The sequence below is a fragment of the Rattus rattus genome, chromosome 5, assembly GCF_011064425.1.
Source record: "Rattus rattus isolate New Zealand chromosome 5, Rrattus_CSIRO_v1, whole genome shotgun sequence".
Lineage (NCBI taxonomy): Eukaryota > Metazoa > Chordata > Mammalia > Rodentia > Muridae > Rattus > Rattus rattus.
Genome location: NC_046158.1, coordinates 48654069 through 48674206, shown reverse-complemented (window position 1 = coordinate 48674206; position 20138 = coordinate 48654069). Strand labels below are relative to the sequence as shown.

The window sequence follows — 20138 nt, the reverse complement described above, 5'->3', positions numbered from 1 at the left end:
GACAGTTCCAAATGCTTCTTGCCTGAGTTTAAACCCTAGACTTCACGTAATAAAAAAAAAAAAGTCATGCAGGGCTATAACCTCATTATTGGAGGGCAGAGAGGGGTGGGTAGGTGAAACTCACTGGCTAGCCAGCCTAGCCAAAAAGAGCAAACTCCAGGTTCAATGAGAGATCCTTCTCAAGTGAATACGGTGGGGACTGGAAGAGAAAAACACTTAATACCCTCCTCTGGTTCCTGCAGGCACGTGCATTCCAACTCCTCCCACCCTCCAACACCCACAGGTACACAACACACACACACACACACACACACCCACAAACACACACACACACACAAACACACACACACGTACTCACACATATACAACACATACACCCACACCCATGCACACCTACACATATATACAGCACACACATACAACACAGCACACACATACACACACACACACACACACACACACACACACACACACACAAATTGAAGTTGGAAGTAGAATAGGTTAGGGTGGATGATTTCACATCAGGTGGGCCAGAAGAAGCTTTACTGGATTGCTGAAAGACCTGTTCTCTAAAATACCTGCAATATTAACAATTATATGTATGGACTCCCTGCAAACTGCAATGATTGTTAATAGTGGGAAAGCCAAACATAATATTCATTTTCTGATGGAAAGGGGAGGAACTGAGGAAACACTATCTAGTCTGCCTCGTTGAAATACTAGAGTGTTAACTTTTGAAAAATAGTGAACAACAAAAGAAAACCCAAAACACCCTCAATTTATATGTTCACAGAGGGTAGCCAAGAATCCCTCATCCAATGGAGGTTTATAAAAAGCAGCCCTCAACTGAACTTTCTGTAAACCTTAAATAAATAGCAGAAAGGAGTAAAATGGTCGGTTTGTTTAGATATCTGATCAGTGCTGACCTCATATGGAACTGTGATTCAGAGATAACTCAGTTATCTGGACTCTGCTTTGTCTAAAATATTCGTGTTAGTGTGTACACTTATACTTTCCATGAATAGATATGATTTCAATTTCTGATTTATTAACATTATAAAATAACCCAGGTGTAGCTTTGCTTTTCTGTGTCCAGGTAAAGAAATAGGAGCTGGAGAGATAGACATCTGAAGTCTTTTCTTTTTCTTCTGTAGATGCTGCCTCTGCACTGAATACCTGTACCCTTTCCAGAAACACACCCTGTAGATTTTGCAGTTTTCTAGTTTTTTTTTTTCTTTTCTTTCTTTTTTTTTTTTTCAGAGCTGGGGACCAAACTCAGGGCCTTGCGCTTGCTAGGCAAGCACTCTACCACTGAGCTAAATCTCCAACCCCCAGTTTTCTAGTTTTTAAAGCTATTTAAACTCCAACCTAGGCTAATTTAAAACTTGGATGTTTTGAAACATCTCCCATTGTTGGCCAGCAGTTGAGAGCACTGGCTGCTCTTGCAAAGGACCCTGGTTTAATTCCTGGCACCCACACGGTGGTTCACAATCATCAATAATTCTATCCCCAGGGGATCCCATACCGTCTGCTGGTCTCCACAGGCAGGCAAAACACTCATATACATAAAGAAAAAAAATAAAGAACAAAGACAGAGGGCTGGAAAGATGGTTCAGTGGTTAAGAGCACTGATTGCTCTTCCAGAGGTCCTGAGTTCAATTCCCAGCAACCACTTGGTATTTTGCAACCATCTATAATGCCCTCTTCTGGTGTGTCTGAAGACAGGGACAGTGTTCCCACATACAGGAAATAAAGAAAGAAAGAAAGAAAGAAAGAAAGAAAGAAAGAAAGAAAGAAAGAAAGAAAGAAAGAAAGAGCAAACTTGGCAGCCATCTTCCAGTAACTCACCAAAAAGACGAACACAAAAGGAAAGAGGAAAGATACTCGGTATATGTTCTCTAGACCTTTTAGGAAACATGGAGTTGTTCCTTTGGCCACATATATGCGAATCTACAAGAAGGATGATATTGTAGACATCAAGGGAATGGGCACTGTTGAAAAAGGAATGCCCCAAAAGTGTTACCACGGCAAAACCGGAAGAGTCTACAATGTCACCCAGCATGCCGTGGGCATCATTGTAAACAAGCAAGTTAAAGGCAAGATTCTGGCCAAGAGGATCAATGTGCAGATTGAGCACATCAAGCACTCAAAGAGCAGAGACAGCTTCCTGAAGCGTGTGAAGGAAAACGATCAGAAAAAAAAGGAAGCCAAAGAGGAGGGCACCTGGGTTCAGCTGAAGCGCCAGCCTGCGCCACCCAGAGAAGTCCACTTTGTGAGGACTAACGGAAAGGAGCCTGAGCTGCTGGAGCCCATTCCATAAGAATTCATGGCCTGATGTACACAAAGGAAATAAAGGAGCTGGCCTGCAAAGTGTTTTCCTTAAAAAGAGAGAGAGAGAGCGCAAACTTGCATTGGTTGGGAGGGAGGAATGGAGGTGAAGCAAGACTACAGTGGTGACTGAGGCTGCAGACCCACCCCTGTGCTTGCACTGTTCTTACAACAGAAATAAGGAGCTTCTGAGAGCAAGTCAGCTGTTAACAATTACTGTCTAGCCCTGCATGCCTTTGATCTCAACACCCAGGAAGCAGAGGCAGATGATCTCTGTGAGGTCAAGACCAGCCTAGTCTACACAGGGAATTCCAGTACAGCCAGAGCTACAGAGTGTGCTGGATAGTTTTATATGTCAACTTGACACAAACTAGAGTCTTCTGGAAGGAGGGAATCTCAATTAAGAAAACATTTCCATAAGATTTGGTTGTTGGGGTTGGGGATTTAGCTCAGTGGTAGAGCGCTTGCCTAGGAAGCGCAAGGCCCTGGGTTCGGTCCCCAGCTCCGAAAAAAAGAAAAAAGAAGAAGAAAACATTTCCATAAGATTTGGTTGTAGGCAGGCCCGTAAGACGTTTTCTTAATTAGTGATCAATGGAAGAGGGTCTAGCCCATTGTGGGTGCCGGGCTGGTGGTCCTGGGTTTTATAAAAAAGCAGGCTGAGCAAGCCATGGGAGCAAGGCAGTAAGCAGCACCCCTCCATGACCTCTGCATCAGCTCCTGCTTTCAGGTTCCTGCCCTGTCTGAGTTCCTGTCCTGACTTCCTTTGATGATGGACAGTGATATAGAAGTGCAAGCCAGATAAACCCTTTCCCCCCATGTTAGTCTGGTCATGGTGTTTCACTGCAGCAACAGAAATTCTAAGACTTTGTCTCAAACAAAACAAAAACAGTTGCTTTCTAGTACATTCTCCTTGGCTTTTCTGTTAAACCAACCAAGCAACAAACAAAACGCAAACAAATGGAAAAGGGCTTTGAAGACCTGTGCAGATGTTTCTTTGAACCACCGATCCCCTCTCCCACTCTGCTGTGTCACAATTCGTGGCTTTCTTTGACAGACGTCATAAATCCACACTACTGTGCAGTCACAGGGCTCTCAGGGAAAGAATTATCACGTTGCTGAGGAAGGCTGCATTTCCCCTGACTGTGTATTGATTTTCTTCCTACCCATCAGCTGTTCTGTTCTTCTAGAGCTCTTGAGTTCGACTCCCAGCAACCACATGGTGGCTTACAACCATCTCTACAGGGTTCAGGTGCTTTGTTCTGGTGTACAGGCTACCTGCAGACAAAGCATTCCTGTATGTAAACAAATGAAGCCTTTAAAAAAAAGCATGGGGTTGGGGATTTAGCTCAGCAGTAGAGCACTTGCCTAGCAAGCACAAGGCCCTGGGTTCGGTCCTCAGCTCCAAAAAAAAAAAAAAAGAGGAAAAAAAAAAAGCATAAAAGAGCCAGGTATATTGGTGCACACCTTTAATTCCAGCACTTGAGAGGCAGAGACAGGCAGATCTCTATGAACCTGGTTTACACAGTAAGTTCCAGTCTGCCTGTCTCAAAAGCCTAGCGAAACAAACCTTACTCGGGAAGTCTAGGGAGACGGCTCAGCAGTTAGGAGAGCTCGATGTTCTTGCAGAAGACCCGAGTTCAATTCCCAGAACCCACTTCCCGTGGTTCCCACCCACCTGTAACTCTAACTCTAGGACTCTCTTTGGGCTTCCAAGGACTGCTGTGCATGCACGAACACACAGACACACATACACATACCTAAAAATAAATAAGAGAACATATTCCACACAGGCTCTCACTATGTTGCTTAGCCTGGAACTCAGAGACGCACCATCCTCTGTCACTCAGGTGCTGGGATTAAAGCTGTACGCCACCATGTCTAGCTTTATAGAAACCTTAAAAAAAAAGGAAGAAGGAAAACAAAACTTGTTCACAGATTATGGTGGTTTGAATGTGCTTGGCATATGGGAAGTGCTACAATCAGGAGGTGTGGCCTTGTTGGAGGAAGTGTGTCACTGTGTAGGTGGGCTTTGAGGGCTCCCAGTGCTCAAGCTCCACTCATTATGGAAGAGTCAGCTTTCGCCTGGCTGCCTTCAGATTAGGATGTAGAACTCTCAGCTCCTCCAGCACCATGTCTGCCTAGATGTTGCTATGCTTCCTCCCATGATGATAATGGACTAAACCTCTGAACCTGTAAGCCAGCCTCAATTAATTGTCCTTATAAGAGTTGCCTTGGTCATGGTGTCTCTCTGCAACAACAACAACAACAACAACAACAACAACAACAACAACAACAACAACAAAAACCACACTCTAATCTGAGACACTGAAGTGTTAGGATGAGGATTTCCACGTGGGTAATAAGTCACCAAGTCACAGTCTGCTCTGACTTCTGGTTTCCTGCTTTATTTTCACTCACAGTGACTTCGGAGAAGGAGCAGGCAGACTCTAACCGGTTCTCTGGAGCTTCTTTTTCAAGCATCCAGGGTGAGGACTAAAACCCAGAACTCTGTGACTCTGGAACTTGAGGATGCACCGCAGGCCAGTTTGAGCCTGCTTGAAGGAGAGGCAGGTCGTATTGGACAAGGTCTCAAATGTGCAGGCAATAACTCTTTTTGACTATGATTGTGTGAGTCGAGATGCCCCTCAGATCACAGGCATGACGTGGGACATTTGGCGGAGGGTTTGTTCCCACCCTTAATTCTACTGTTTACTTCATTTTCATGTACCTTTTCTTATACAGCGCCATTGCCCTGAGATGGAATCATATTGTCAGAAACAACTAGAAACAAAATTGTGGAGAGAGCAGCTTTGACTGAGACCTCAAATTGCAGTCAAATTGTCCTTCGTTCTCAGCTTGCCTTCTTTCTGGTTAAAAGAACATTAACCGGACTGGAGAGATGGCTCGGTGGTTAAGAGCACTGACTGCTCTTCCAGAGGTCCTGAGTTCAATTCCCAGCAACCACATGGTGGTTCACAACCATCTGTAATGGGATCTGACGTCCTCTTCTGGTGCATCTGAAGATAGCGACAGTGTACTGTATAATAAATAAATATTTAAAAAAAATAAAAGAACATTAACCACTCCACAGACCTGTCCACTTCGCTCCCTTAACCTGCAGATGCAACTGCTGCTCTTCACCTGCCTCATATGAGTCTCCAGAACATTCTAACTTCCGTGCTCCTGCTCTTGTTCAGATCAGTGCAACTTGTCTTCTTTTCTTCCCTCCCTCCCTTCTTTCTTTCCTTCTTTCCTTCTTTCTCTGTGTGTTGAAGTCCCACTGCCCCAGACTGGCCTTTGCCTTAAACTCATAATCTTTTTGGTTCAATTTCCAGAAAGCTAAGATTACAGGCACATGCTGCACACCCTGCTTGATAGGGATTATATTATTGTTCCAACGGGTGTTTTTGTTTGTTTGTTTGTTTTTTAGGACAGGGTCTCACGGTACCCAGGCTGACCTTGAACTCCTGATCCTCCTGCTCCTACCTCTCAAGTACTGGGATTACAGGCATACACCATGACACTGGACTCATTGTTCTAGTGCCATACTTAAGAAAGAGCTTCTGGTCCTGTGAGATGTCTCAGCAGATAAAGAGGCTTGTTGCCAAAGTCAGCAACCTGGGTTGGATCCCTAGGACTCATGTGGTGGAAGGAGACAACTCCTACAGGTTGTCCTCTAACGTCCACATAAACTTACACACACACACACACACACACACACACACACACACACACACAATTTTTTAAGAAATAATTCTTTGTGACCTACTTATTCCTACTTCCTTTTTTAAAAGTTTGTTCCACCACCCATGTATGGGGGGTAGTGTGTGTGTGTGTGTGTGTGTGTGTGTGTGTGTGTGTGTGCACTTATACTGGTTAGTTTTTGTCAATTTGGCACCAATTAAAGATACCTGGGAAGATGGACCCTCAATTAAGGACTTGCTTCCATTAGATTGATCTGTCCACATGTCTTGGGCATTTTCTTGATTGTTAATTGATAGAGGAAAGCCCTGTCCACTGTGGGCGGCAACACCCCTAGGCAGGCGTTCTTGGATTGTATGAAAAAGATAGCTGACCATGAGCATGAATGCAGGCCAGTAAGCAGAAGTCCTCTGTGTTCTCTGCTTCATGCCATTTATCTGTCAACAGAGAAGCAAACGAAAACACTTTCTCTCTCTTTCTGGTAAACTTTTGGGTTTCCCAGTACAAACCTGCCCCCTCTTTAGGAAGCTTCTTACTCAAAGGAGTTGGCTTCATCTTATCATCTTTCTCCTGGCGGAGCAATCCAAGGTCACAATGCTCCTTGCAGAATCTCGCCTGAGTTTCTTGCTCTAGAATTACACCCTGGGTGCAATCCAACAGGAGAGCTCCAATTTAGGCTTCAGACAACACGCCTGGTTGCTCCCAAGGCTATGCAAGTAAGATTCTACAAGCTCATTTTAGTTTTCCTGTGGGTCATGATTAGACTAAACACATACAGCTACCCAAACATTCCCGCTGCCAGTGGCATACAATTATTGTCTGATTCTTTGGGAAGTAAAACACCCTCCACCCCTCTATGCAATATAATCTTCACAGATTCCCCTGTCCACAAGGGAGTGTGTTGTTTGCCAGGCAGCTACAGTTTTATTTCTCTCCCCTCCAGCAAAGTGAGAGAGAGAGAGAGAGAGAGAGAGAGAGAGAGAGAGAGAGAGAGAGAGAGAGAGAGAGAAAGAGAGAGATCTGTCAGTGATTAAGAAATAGGTCTCAGAGCTGGAGTAATAGCTCTGTGGTTAAGAGCACATACTACTCTTGCAGAGGACTTAAGTTCCCATCCTAGCACCCACATTAAGCAGCTCACAACTTCCTGTATGCACACATGTACACACTCCATACACATATATTAATTATAAAGAAATAGGTCTCATTACCATTTCCAGCTAAGTAACAGGAGTATGTTATGGCTGGTCATATACAGACTTGACACGATTTCCCCTGATGCTATTATGGAAATTTCCAGAAAGTTGGAAAAGTGGAACAACTATTTCAGTAAATTCCTATTTGCTCCAGCTGTCTCTCTACTCATTCATAAATATTCCTCATGTCTTCGATGCATTTCAAAATAAATTTAAGCCAGATGTGGTGGTGCATTCCTTCAATCCCATCACTCGGTGGGTAGAAGCAGGTGGATCTCTGTGAGTTTGAGGGCAGCCTCATCTATATACTGTGTTTCACGTCAGCCAAAGCAATATAATGAGACCCTATCTCAATAATAAAAAAATGTAAGATGCCATACTTCACAGAATTGCTACTTTATAATTTAATATCTGTTCAATTTTTTTCTCTTGAAAACTTTATGTACATTGTAACAACGTGTATAAGCTTGAGTGCATATTCTATGAGCTTTGACAAATGTATCCAAAGTGCAGGCTACTGTCATCACTCCAGATACATTCTTCCTGCCGCTTCCTGGTCCAGTCCTCACTGCTGGCCATCACAGTTCTGAGTCATTTTCCCTCCATACTTTACTTCTGATTGTCTTAGACATCTGGCGTTAGTTCTTTTGTATGCTATGATTCCATGTAAAGTATTTACCAACTCCTGACACCGATGGCTTCTCCTCATCCATGGTGCCACGTGTATCAATAATCTGCTTCCTTTTTAATTTTTCAGAAGAACTTTCCATTACCATACTTGGGCACTTGGGCTATTCCAGTGGTGGGTGATTATGAACATTCTTGTATAGCTTTGTTTTTTTTTTAAAGATTTATTTTGTGTATGTGAGTACACTGCCACTGTCTTCAGACACACCAGATGAGGGCATCAGATTCCATTACAGATGGTTGTGATCCACTATGTACTTGCTAGGAATTGAACTCAGGACCTCTGGAAAAGTAGTCAGTGCTCTTAATCGCTGAACCAATCTCTCCAGCCCTTTTTTTTTTTTTTTTTTTTTTCCGGAGCTGGGGACCAACCCAGGGCCTTGTGCTTGCTAGGCAAGTGCTCTACCACTGAGCTAAATCCCCAACCCGGTTTAAACAAGTTTTTGTTTTTTCGTTTTGTTTGTTTTTTTTTTTTTTTTGAGATAGTATCTCACTTCACACAGCTCATGCTGTCATCATAGTTACTATACAGCCCAGGCTGGCCTTAAACTCACAATCCTCCTGGTCCAGACTTCAAAAGTCCTGGGGTTAGTCATGCACGAACCACCACCCCTGGCAAGTGCAGGACATATATTTTTATTTTTATTGATTAAATATTGAGAGTTAAAATAAGCAAATCATAGGGTAGGTGCATATTTAATTGGGTTCCGTGGTTTTGTTTTGTTTTGTTTTTTAGTTTTTCAAGATAGGTTTTCTCTGTGTAACTCTGGCTGTTCTGGAATTCATTCTATACACCAGACTGGCCTCAAACTCACCGAGATCCTCCTGCCTCTGCCTCCCGAGTGCTAGGATCAAAGGTGTACACCATCACCTCTGGCTTTTTTTTTTTTTTTTTTTTAAGATTTTATTGTTTATTGCTGTGGGTATTTTTTTTTTTTTCGGAGCTGAGGACCGAACTCAGGGCCTTGCGTTTGCTAGGCAAATGCTCTACCACTGAGCTAAATCCCCAACCCCAGGTATGGGCTTTTTACCTGCATGTATGTCTGTGTACCATGTACATGACCAGTGTGCAGGGTGGCCAGAAAAGGCATTGGGTCCTCTAGAACGGGAGCTAAGGGTGGCTATGAATCACCCCGTGTTCGTTGGAGAGCCAACTCAGGTCCCCTGCAAGAGCTGCCAGTGCTCTTAACCACTGAGCCATCTCTCTGGCCCACACACAATTTTTAAAATTTTTCTGTAGTTTGGATTTGTTCCAAACCATCTTCTACATGGGTGTCTTGGAAGAAGAGAGTAAAAACAGCTTCTGAGTAAATTCGGAGGAGTAGGAGGGGCAGGTGGCAGAAGGACATGGCAGGATGTTTGTTCTGTCAGCTAGACATTTCTTTCCTTACACTGAGAACATTTACCCCACTGCTTTCATCTCTAATCCAGACCTTGACACATGCTAACCCAGGACTCTCTCATGGAGCAACATCTTAACCCTACCCCGTTATTACCTAAAGCTGCCTTCCCATTTGACACCTGAAGGAAGGTTTTTTTTTTTTTTAATTTTTTTTTACTTTAAATTGTGTGTGTGTGTGTGTGTGTGTGTGTGTGTGTGTGTGTGTGTGTGAGAGAGAGAGAGAGAGAGAGAGAGAGAGAGAGAGAGAGAGAGAGAGGAGTTGAGTGCTAATGCCTGGGAATACCAGAAGTGGTGAGTCAGGTCCCTTGAAGTTGGAGTTACAGACAATTATGAACCACAAGCTGTGGGTTCTGGTAACAGAACACCAGGGTTTTGTAAGTGTAGGAAAGACTATCCCCCCTTGGGCCATCTCACCAGCTCATTAAACTTTATTGTGACTGGAGAAGAGACAGCTTAGTGGGTAAGATCATTTGCTGCTCTTCTAGAGGACCTGAGTTCAGATCCAGCAACCATGTTGGATGGTTAAGAGCCACCTGTAACTCCAACTCCAAAGGTTCAGTGTCTACTTCTGGCCTCCTCAAGCCCATACGTGTGTATGTACATATATATGGTGCACGCACAAAAATCTTAAAAAATATATAATATTTATAACGAAAACATCTAGCTGGGTGGCAGTGGTACACACCTTTAATCCCAGCACTCAGGAGGCAGAGGCAGGCAAATCTCTGAATTTGAGGCCAGCCTGGTCTACAGAGGGAGTTCCTGGATAGCCAGAAAATCCCTATGTTGTTGTAAAAATAAAAAAATAAAACGGTATGGGTTGTCTTTTACCCCGCTGGGTCTACACCTCGGTGCCCAAGATATCTGCTAGATATCTTGGCGGAAACACATCCCAGCCGCACACTTTCCTACACTCAAACCCTCACATAAAAGAAACACACAACACAATAATCTTTGACCCAATTGATATGATATAATTGCCTACTTAAACATATAAAGCCCGGTACCATCCATCCCTTAGGAACATTGATAACAACCCATTGATAACAGAGCAGAATCTTAACATCACCTGCCATGGCTTCTCTCCCTCTCCTCCGCCCTGTCTCCTCCTCTCTCTCCTAGTCTCCTCCTCTTCCTTCAAACTTCTCTCCCGCCCATCCTTCCTTCTCCTCCAATGACAGGCCTCCTTCTATCCTGTACCTGCCTCACCTGTGACATCATCCTACATCCCTATCTTGAAAAACTAAACTAAACTAAAATAAAATAAAAAGAAAATGAAAACTGTAGTCACTGTAATTGGGACAGGAGAGACAGCTCAGCAGTTAAGAGTACTTGTTTCTCTGGCTGAGGACCCAGGTTGGTTACTCACACCCACGTCTGCTCACAACTGCCTGTAACTCCAGTCCTTAGGGAATCTAGTGCCCTCTTCTGAGCTCTGTAGGCTCCTGAATGAGTGTGGTGCACACACACTCCCCACAGGGCTGCCACATGCTGGGTGTCTAGCAGCTTAGGACGACGGGCACTAGACAGGACATAAGATACAGCTGATGCCATCTGTAGGACTGCTATGATCTGTCAAGTAGAAGACACAAATAGTGGGTACAGTTAAGGTGTGGTTATTTCGTGTTTTGTGGGAATGCAACCAGAAATGGAGTCTAGATTATACATATACATCTTTAATTATGCATATACATTTTTACTTATACATATACAATTTTGACATCTTTAGGAATCTTTGTACTGGTTTCCACTTCCCCTTTAAAAATATATTTTGAGGAAAGTTTCTGTGCATTAAATTCCAAGAACGTACTCATCTCTACACCCCTACTGGTAGTGTCTTTCTTTTCTTGATAACAATCTTGATTGGGGGTGGTGGTGGAGTGTGACCCTCACAGTACTTCTGTATTGCCCTTTCTCTGGTGATAAGTGATCTCGAGTTCCTTTTCTGGGTACCTATTGACTATTTTTATATAATTTTTAGAGCAATGTCAATTTAAGTCTTTCATTCACTGTTTGATGGGAAGATATTTGCTACTGTGTGGTATAAGTTTTCTCGACATGAATTTCAGATGTCAATAATTTAAAAATATTTTTTCCAACCTATAGACTGCCCTTTTCATTTTGCTCCTCACTTTGCTGCACAGAAGCACTTTAGTTTGATGTAGTTCCACATGTAACCCGAGGCTTGGCTTTGGTGTGATTGTCAAGAAATTACTGCCAAGGGCAACATCAGTGAACTCGAGCTCCCCACCCCCCACCCCTCATGCATTTTCTTCTAGGAGTTGTTTGTTTGTTTGTTTTTAAATAAGGATTTATTTTATTTATGAGTACACTCTAGCCATCTTCAGACACACCAGAAGAGGGCATCGGATCCCATTACAGATGGTTGTGAGTCACCATGTGGTTGCTGGGAATTAAACTCAGGACCTCTGGAAGAGCAGCCAGTGCTCTTAACTGCTGAGCTATCTCTCCAGCCCTTTTCTGGGACTTTTATGGTCTTAGACTTCCCCTTTAAAAATATATTTTGAGGAAAGTTTCTGTGCATGGCGTAAGATAAGGGCCCAGTGTCGCTCACTTATGGGAGCCTTTTCCATAACTACTTACACTTTTTTTTTTTTTTAAGTTTAAAGGAGCATGTCTCACTTAAGAAAGAAAACAGTAGCTGAATGCAGTTGTCTCCCCTTAATCCTAACAGTCTGGACAGAGAGGCAGGATGGATCTCTGTGAGTTCGAGGGCACCCTGGCCCATAAGCAAGTTCCAGAACAGCCAGGGCTACACAAAGAAACCCTGTCTCAAAACAAACAAACAAACAAACAAACAAACAAACAAACACCAACCAATCAAACTCAACAACAACAGCAACAACCAAAAAAAAAAAAAACCCACATAGGGTTGAGGGTTCTAGGTAAACACAATCTCTATGTGTCTGGCTTTTGCTGGGCTCTATATTTTCTTTTTTTTTTTTCTATATTTTCAAATAACATATTTATTGATGGATGAAAGTATTCGTGGCATATATATGGCTTCATGAATTAAGTAGACTTATTTTTTTAAAAAAGATTTTATTTATTTATTATATATAAGTACACTGTAGCTGTCTTCAGACACACTGGAAGAGGGCATCAGATCTCATTACAGATGGTTGTGAGCCACCATGTGATTGCTGGGAATTGAACTCAGAACCTCTGGAAGAGCAGTCAGTGCTCTTAACCAATGGGCCATCACTCCAGCTCCAAGTAGACTTAATTTTAATACTATAATGACAAGAACCAATAAAATCTCATCACTTGCTTCCCTCTCACAAAACCCATGTCAAGTGCATTAAAGATCAGAGTTAAACAAGTAAACCGTGTTCCTTTAAGAAAACTTGTACCTTTGTTTGGCCTCGAAGATATTAAAAAATGAGCACAGAAAGTCTATAACTAGTGGGTAGGAATACATGCAAGATACTAACAGAACAGACATTATCAAGTTGCTACAAACTCTTTTGTAACGACCCAGGGGATGATCAAATATTGCAACAGTTAAGTATGACTGAGTCAAGCAGTTATCTACAATATGTAGGATTGCTACTTAGTTTATAACTTAAATGGTCTAACATAATGGTGGCAAAGAAGGTCCTTACAATAAATAAACTGCTAATACACACTTCATATGCATATATATATATGTGTGTGTGTGTGTGTGTGTGTGTGTGTATTTACAAATAGGGCCATGTCTAGCACATGGAGGATTTTAGTAAATATTTAGGTGAATATCAATATATGACCTAATAGGATCTTCCCCCCCTTCTTTTTTTAACGATTTTAAATTTTATTTACTAGAGTGCACATGCGCACCTGCTTAGCTGAAATGTGGAAAATAGGAGTTGGTTATCTTTCTATCTTTAATGAGTTCTGAGGGTCCTCAGACTGAGCTATCACCTCAGATCCCTGCCCCCTCTTCCTTCCTTCCCTCCCTCCCTCCCTCTCTTCCCCTTTCTTATTTCTCCTCTTTTAGTTTTTCTGTTCTTTGAAGACGGGTCTTATGCATCCCAGCCTGGCCTCTAACTCTTATGCAGCCGATGATGACATTCTGCTCGTCCTGCTTCCGTTTCCTAAGTGTAGGGATTATAAACGAACAGTACTATGCCGAAGAGGAGAAGAGGAGTTTATGTGCTACGGGGGATGGAACCCGGGGCTTCCTGCATGTTAGTCAGGCACTCCACCAACTTAAGCTACTTGCCTGGCCCTCACATATCTTAATGGCAGGATTCAGTTTTAGCGACATTATTTTGGCTTAAGGCAGAGCTGGGAATTCAGTAAAGAACTGTTTCCTGTAGAAGAAAGGGCCAGCACAGTAAGTACCAGCTCCAAGATAAATGAAGTTTTCTATACACATTGCACAAAGGATTTGGGTGGCTAAGAAAGTGAATCGAGTCAGGAGCACATTTCTGAAGTTATGTTTACTTATGTTTTCCCTTAAAAAAAAAAACTAACTAGGTAGTTCCTAATCCCTTTTCTTGACAGTATTTGTCACTGGCTGTCATAAACGCATTATTAATGGGACAAGCTTTCATAAGCTTCCAAACCTTGCTCAATACAGGCCTCAAGTGTTTCTTTAAGCCCCAAGAGGGAACCGACTTTGGCTGAAGCCGGTGCCCAAAGCCACACCCACTGCCAGGCCTTGGGACTTGGGGCTGACCCTGAGGAGCCCGGCTTGCGCTGCGCGTTGGACTCCAGTGGCCGGAGCTCCGGTGTCCCCCCGCAAGAGGCGCGACAACCCCGCCGGTCCGCAGATGGACAGACCGAGGCCTCTCGGTGCGCACTGCCGCCGCGCTCTAGCTCATTTGCATATAGACGGGCGCGGCGCTGCGACAGGAGGGAGCGCCGGCGCGGCCCCGGGCCGTGGCGCGCGCGCGCCCTGACAGCTCGGCCCTGCTCGCTCACTCGCTCGTTCCCGGCTTCCGAGCACAGCATGGCGGTCAAGGTGACTCCAACTCTCTGCTGCTGCTTTTATTGCATAAGAGACGTTCTGAGGGCCCCGAGTGCAGCCCCCGCCTCTTTCCGTTGCTTTCTTTGCCTGGTTCTTAGCCAGTGTGTCCCGGGGCTCTAGATTGCGGGTGGAGAGCTGTGCTGGGCTTGGACCGGAGGGAAGAGGATGCCCGGCTGGGGGAGGGGAAGGAGGAGGATCGTGAGTTGGAGGGGCTCCTGAGGACCCTGGTCGGGAGGAGGAAAAGAGTAGGGTTTTGTCCTAGGTACGTGGGATTGTGAGCACAGAGTTGGAGAGCGTTGGAGAGGGACTGAGAGCAAGCGGGCAGAAAAGCCGGGGATACCCAGGGCATCCGAGGTGGGGGAGGGGGTGGGTGTTGTCATTTGGGGCTCAATACAGCCCAGGGCACTGGTTGACATTTGCCTGGCAGGGTGCCGGGTGTCGAAAGTATCCGTATTTGTGGTAGCTCTCTCAAGGTTTAGTTCGAATGGAGAAAGGGTCGCCAAGATGACATGTACTGTTTCTGCTTTCCACAAGAAAGGCTGCTAGGCCCGGCTATTTGACTGTTTTACATCTCCTGTTGCTCCACTCTTGAGGCTCTCTAAATTTGTAGCTTGGTGCTTACTACTGTATTGCCAGTAGATGTGGAATAAAGTCAACGATTATATTGGTTTCCCTTTCCAGCTCACAGGAAGTACCATCTGTAATTTGCTCTATCTTGGATTATTCACGCCCCTTTCTCCCACCCCTTAGCCGTAGATCTCCAGTTTGACAGGTGTTATCAGCAATTAAGCTTAGGGGTTGTTTTTAGACTAAATGCCCATATAAAAGACAATCGTGTTGTTAACAGATGTAAACTATAATCTAAAGAGATTGTGTGGTTTCTAGCTAAGCATTAACCAGTCATCCCCCCACCCCTACCCCATAGGTGCACACAACCAAACGAGGTGATCCTCATGAGCTGAGAAACATATTCCTACAGGTAAGTTAAAGAATTTTATATCAAGGAAAGAATGAAAAGAGCATAATTGTTATTCCTCTTCAAGCTCTAACTTTGAGAAATGATCTTCTCACAAACATGAGTGGAGGATCTCCGTTTGTTTTGTTTTTCGAGATAGATTTGCCTTGTGTAACCCTGGCTGTCCTGGAACTTGCTCTGTAGGCTAGGCTGGCCTTGAACTCAGAGATCTACCTGCTTCTGCCTCCCCAGGGCTGTGATAGGTTCTACACCTGGCTGTTTGTACTCTTAGTAACAACCAATCTTAAGATTTTCTTTTTATTGGGGATTGACACGAGGTTTTCCTGGAGTTGCTGTTCTTGTTTGCATGACTTAGGATGGCTTATAAAGTCTCTTCCTCATACATGCCTATGTCATTTGTTGCACTGATAATAATACAGCTATTATAGTTGTGCTTTCCCCTCCCACTTATTACAACGGTAGATGGGAGTGGGGGTGGGAAGTTGGTACAACATGTTTGCTTTAGATTCTTTTGTAAGGAGGCTGGTGAGATGGCTTAGTGGATAAGGTGCTTTACTCAGAACCCATATAGGTATGGGAAGAGAGGACTAGCTACATAAAGTTGTCCTCTGACTTTCATATGTATGTGCATCTGTACCAGTGCTCGCACACCTGCTCCTTATAATAATAAATTATTTAAAGAAGAAGAAAAGAAAAAACCAAAAGGGGTGGGAAGATGGCTCTGTTTGTTCTGGAAGACCTGGGTTGGATTCCCAGCATCCACATGGCAGCTCTCAACCATCTGCAACTCCAGTTCCAGGGAATCTGACATCTACTTCTGGCCTCTGAGGACACCACATCACATGCATGTGGTGCATAGACATACTCATATTGAAAAAAGGAAGAATTGACCTTCTAATACCTTACTCATGTTAAAATTCTAGAATCAGTCACCTGACTATGCCTGTTTTTGTTTTTTTTTTTATTCTTTTTGTCTTTGCTTTCTTAAATTCTTAAGGTATTTTACTAAAAGTTGTGTTTCTCTGGAAAGAGCTGTTTTTGAGAATCTTGTATTCTGGATGTGGATTCTCTGTAGACTATTAACCTCAGGCAGACTCCTTCTGGGTATTATTTTCCACTGTAAAATGAAAGGTGACCTTCAAGGTTCCTTTCGATTCCAAAAGTCTATGATTCTATATTAGGAACAGTCTAGCGTCTGCTAAATGTGCCTAAGCTAGATGGCACTTTTATCTGAGACAGGTAGTTTCCTTAGGCCTGGTGGGGAGGAGGCCGCATTGGTGATCACACACAGTGTAGTTTATGAAAAAGAATTGGTAAAGGCAGGGGTTTAGGTCAGGGATAAAGCATTTCCCTACCTTGTTTGTGAACCTGGATTTGATTGGGTGTTAGCACCAAAAGAAAACAAAAAAGAATTAGAAAAATGAGAGTTATTTTTAATTTTTATGTTTTAGACTAAGGCTTTCTATGTAGCACAGCCTTTCTTTCTTCCCTCCTTCCCTTTATTTTCTTTCTCTCTCTCTCTTTCTTTCTTCCTTCATTCCTTCCTTCCTCCCTCCCTCTCTTCCTTCCTTCTTTCCTTCCTTCCTTCCTTCCTCATTTCTTTCTTTATTAGAGACAGGGTGTTACCATGTAACTCTGACTGGCCTGGAACTATTACACCAGGCTGACCTCCACCTCACAGATCTGCCGGGCGTATTCTTGAGCTTGTTTGATCTTTCTGACTCAAGCCTCCGAGGATTATAAATGTGTGTGACCATGCTTCATAGGAGCCTTAAGTTTTACAAAGTGTATTAGAAGGATCCTTTCTGGAGCAAAACTATAGAGCTGCACCATTTGTGTGTTAAGACCTTTGTTCCTCACAAGTATTCTTTGGGGTTCACAAAAATATATCAGTATAAACCTGGTTATATGATTAGGGTCAGTTGTTTTATGGAGAGCTTGTATAATATAGCTAATTTTATTTTCTTGTTAGGTGTGGAAAAAATCAGCTGAGATGCTGTATGATGTAGTGAAAAGAGCCCTGTTCCTAGGTATCAGGAACATGTGCGTCTCTATCCCCAAGTTCAAGGATAACCCCAATGTAGACCAGGCTGGCCTTGAACTCACAGAGATCTGGATGCTTTTGCCTCTTTTTTGTGGTGCTGGGGAATCAAACTCATCATATATATTAGGTAAACATTCTACCACTGAGTGACACCCTTACTTCTTTAAATATTATTTTGATGATGTCTATATTTTATTTTTGTACAGAAAATTTGTGGTTTATTGATTTATACTCATCACTAAACATAAAGTAGTGGCTCAGGCATCATCATCATCATCATCATCATCATCATCATCATCATCATTTTTGTTTGTTTTTCTAGTCAGAATCTTGCTACATAGCCCTGGCTAACCTGATACTCATTATGATAGCTCAGTCAGGCAAATCTTGAATTCATTGTTCCGGATTACAAGCAGGAGGCACCATACTTGTCTTCAGCACTCTTGGAAGGAAAGAGAAAAAAAAAAGTATAGTTGCTTAATCCTCAGGAAAGCATTAAAGACTTTGTATCTAGTTGGAGCAACTTTTTGTTACCTTGTAGCATATTAAGATTTTATTCCTGCTTTGTCTACTTCAAGCTATAGTTACTTAAAACAATTGGTTACTTCTATTAAAAGTTTCATTATAGATCCATGTGGCTTTTTAACATCTTAGATATAATGAACAAAATATACACTAGTTATATCTTTCTTTATTGTTAAGCGTATTTATCACATATATATATATTTAAATTAGGTTTATGTGTATATAAGTACCTGTGGGAACGTGGGTGTATACATGCCATAGTGCATGTGTGGAAGTGAGAAGCCAACTTTCAGGACTGAGTTCTTTCCTTTCACAGTGGGCTCTGGGCCCTGAACTCAGGTCAAAGTTATTTACTAAGGTCTATCTGTTACATCCCATGCACTTGCATTTCATTTCGTAGTAATCATCAAGTAATTTGATAGTAATTGAAGCAAAGGATGGAGCCAAGACTGAATGATGACAGATCTTTCCTTTCTGAGGCTTCCTCCTTTTCTAATCGACTGTGGTTGAGGAAGTCAGGAACCATGAAGGTGAAGACATGGCGGGATGTAGAGCAGATGTGTTGGTTTGTCTGGAATGGAGGTTCGTGGAATAACGGCAGTGGCACTTTTATAATAATTATTATTATTTCAATCATTTAGAGAGTACACCGGCTCAGTGCTCTAAACATGTTTTGTTAATATTCTTATTGCTCTTACGAGGTAGACTTGGTAGGTCTGTTATGTAGATTAAATTAAATGGATTGGTTAATGTTATTGAGTTCATAAGGGAAACTGAAATCAAATGAGTTCCAGAACCCATACTCTTTCTGCCTTTAAGAAGAGCAGATTTAGCAGGATGTGGTGGTCATGCCTTTAATCCTAGTACTCAGGAGGCAGAGGCTGGCGGGTCTCTGAGTTCGAGGCCAGCTTCCTGGTCTACAGAGTGGGTTCCAGGACACCCAGGGCTACACAGAGATAAACAAAACAAAAGCAGCTTTAGTGGGCTCCATATCTTACCCTTTTAACCCAGCATTGGAGAGGCAGAGGCAGGCAGTTCTCTCAGGGTCCTAGGTTAGTTTGGTCTTCCTCTCAAGTTCCAAGCCAACTTGGGGGTGTTCCACCTGTAACTTGGGGGTGGGGAGGAGTAGCTTTCTGGGGTCTGTTAACTTGTACTGCTAGGTTGTAGAAGAAAGTCTCTAAAACTGCCCCCTCCCTTTCTTGGGACAGGGTCTCACTATACGGCCCTGGCTGGTCTAGAATGCTCTTTGTAGACCTGGCTGACCTTGAACTCAGAGATCTACCTGCATCTCTAATGCTGGGATTACAGACCACTATATCAGGCTTAAACTGTCCCCTTTTTGACTCCATTTCTATTCACCTTTAGAAGACCTTTTATTGTCACTTTTTAAGACTGGGTCTTGCTACATAGCCCAAGCTCATCCCTATCTGCAAACCTCCTGCCTTAGCTCCCAAGAGCTGAGTTCACAGACAGTGCTACCATGCTCAGGCCTAGAACATATATTCTTTTTTTTTTTTTTTTTTTAGATCCAACTGATACGATGTAATTGCCCACCTAAACATACAAAGCCCAGTACCATCCATCCATCCCTTAAGAACATTAATAACAACCTGTATATACACAGAGCGGAATCTTAACATCACCTGCCATGGCTTCTTGCCATCTCCCTCCGGTCCCCTTTCCATTCCAGTCTCCTCTTCTTCCTTCAAACTTCTCTCCCACCGCCGCTCACCTGTATTTTACAAATTCAGTGGGGTTCAGAGAAGGTTCTGGTGAAGTCACCTGAGTCCTGAGCATGTGACTAGGCAGCTGTCCTTGGGGCAGTGGAATAAGCATCAAAATACAGATAACTCCAGGGCAAACCACAACAGGTATATGTGTTTACTCTTTAGAAAAAAGTTTTGTAACTGTGCACGAGAGACACACTTGTACAGGTCTGTTTGTAATAACTAGTGCTGTTTCCTAAATTCGTAAGAGTTTTAAAAATCTGACTGTCCAGGCTGTAGGCTTAATCTTCTAACCAAGGACTCCAACTCTTGCTTTGGAAGTAACCTCTGTCTAGTTGTGTCATCACGTGGGTTGTTGTGTCATGGATTCCTCCTAACTCTGCGTGTAAGCCTTCTGAAGACCAGTAGGTACACAATTACTAAAATTTCAAAGTAGTTTTACTCTTGTTTGCTGTGGTTTTTTATTTTTATTTTTTGAAGCCTCACAACTAAATAGTTAACAGAAGTACAACTTTGGACAGAGGACCCTGAACATCGTTTTGGTTTTTTTTTTTTTTTTGTTTTTTTTTTTTTTTGAGT

General features: G+C 43.0%; 1 protein-coding gene across 1 annotated transcript in view; it reads left to right on the top strand.

Moving 5' to 3' along the window:
• Window positions 1–14177: 14177 nt before the first annotated feature.
• Window positions 14178–20138, top strand: part of Slc25a12 (solute carrier family 25 member 12) — a 91317-nt gene continuing 85356 nt past the window's right edge. The window contains exons 1-2 of the mRNA XM_032903473.1: window positions 14178–14281; window positions 15213–15266. Coding sequence (XP_032759364.1) covers window positions 14270–14281; window positions 15213–15266 — 66 coding nt within the window. The 5' untranslated portion in view covers window positions 14178–14269. The remainder of the gene's footprint in view (window positions 14282–15212; window positions 15267–20138) is intronic.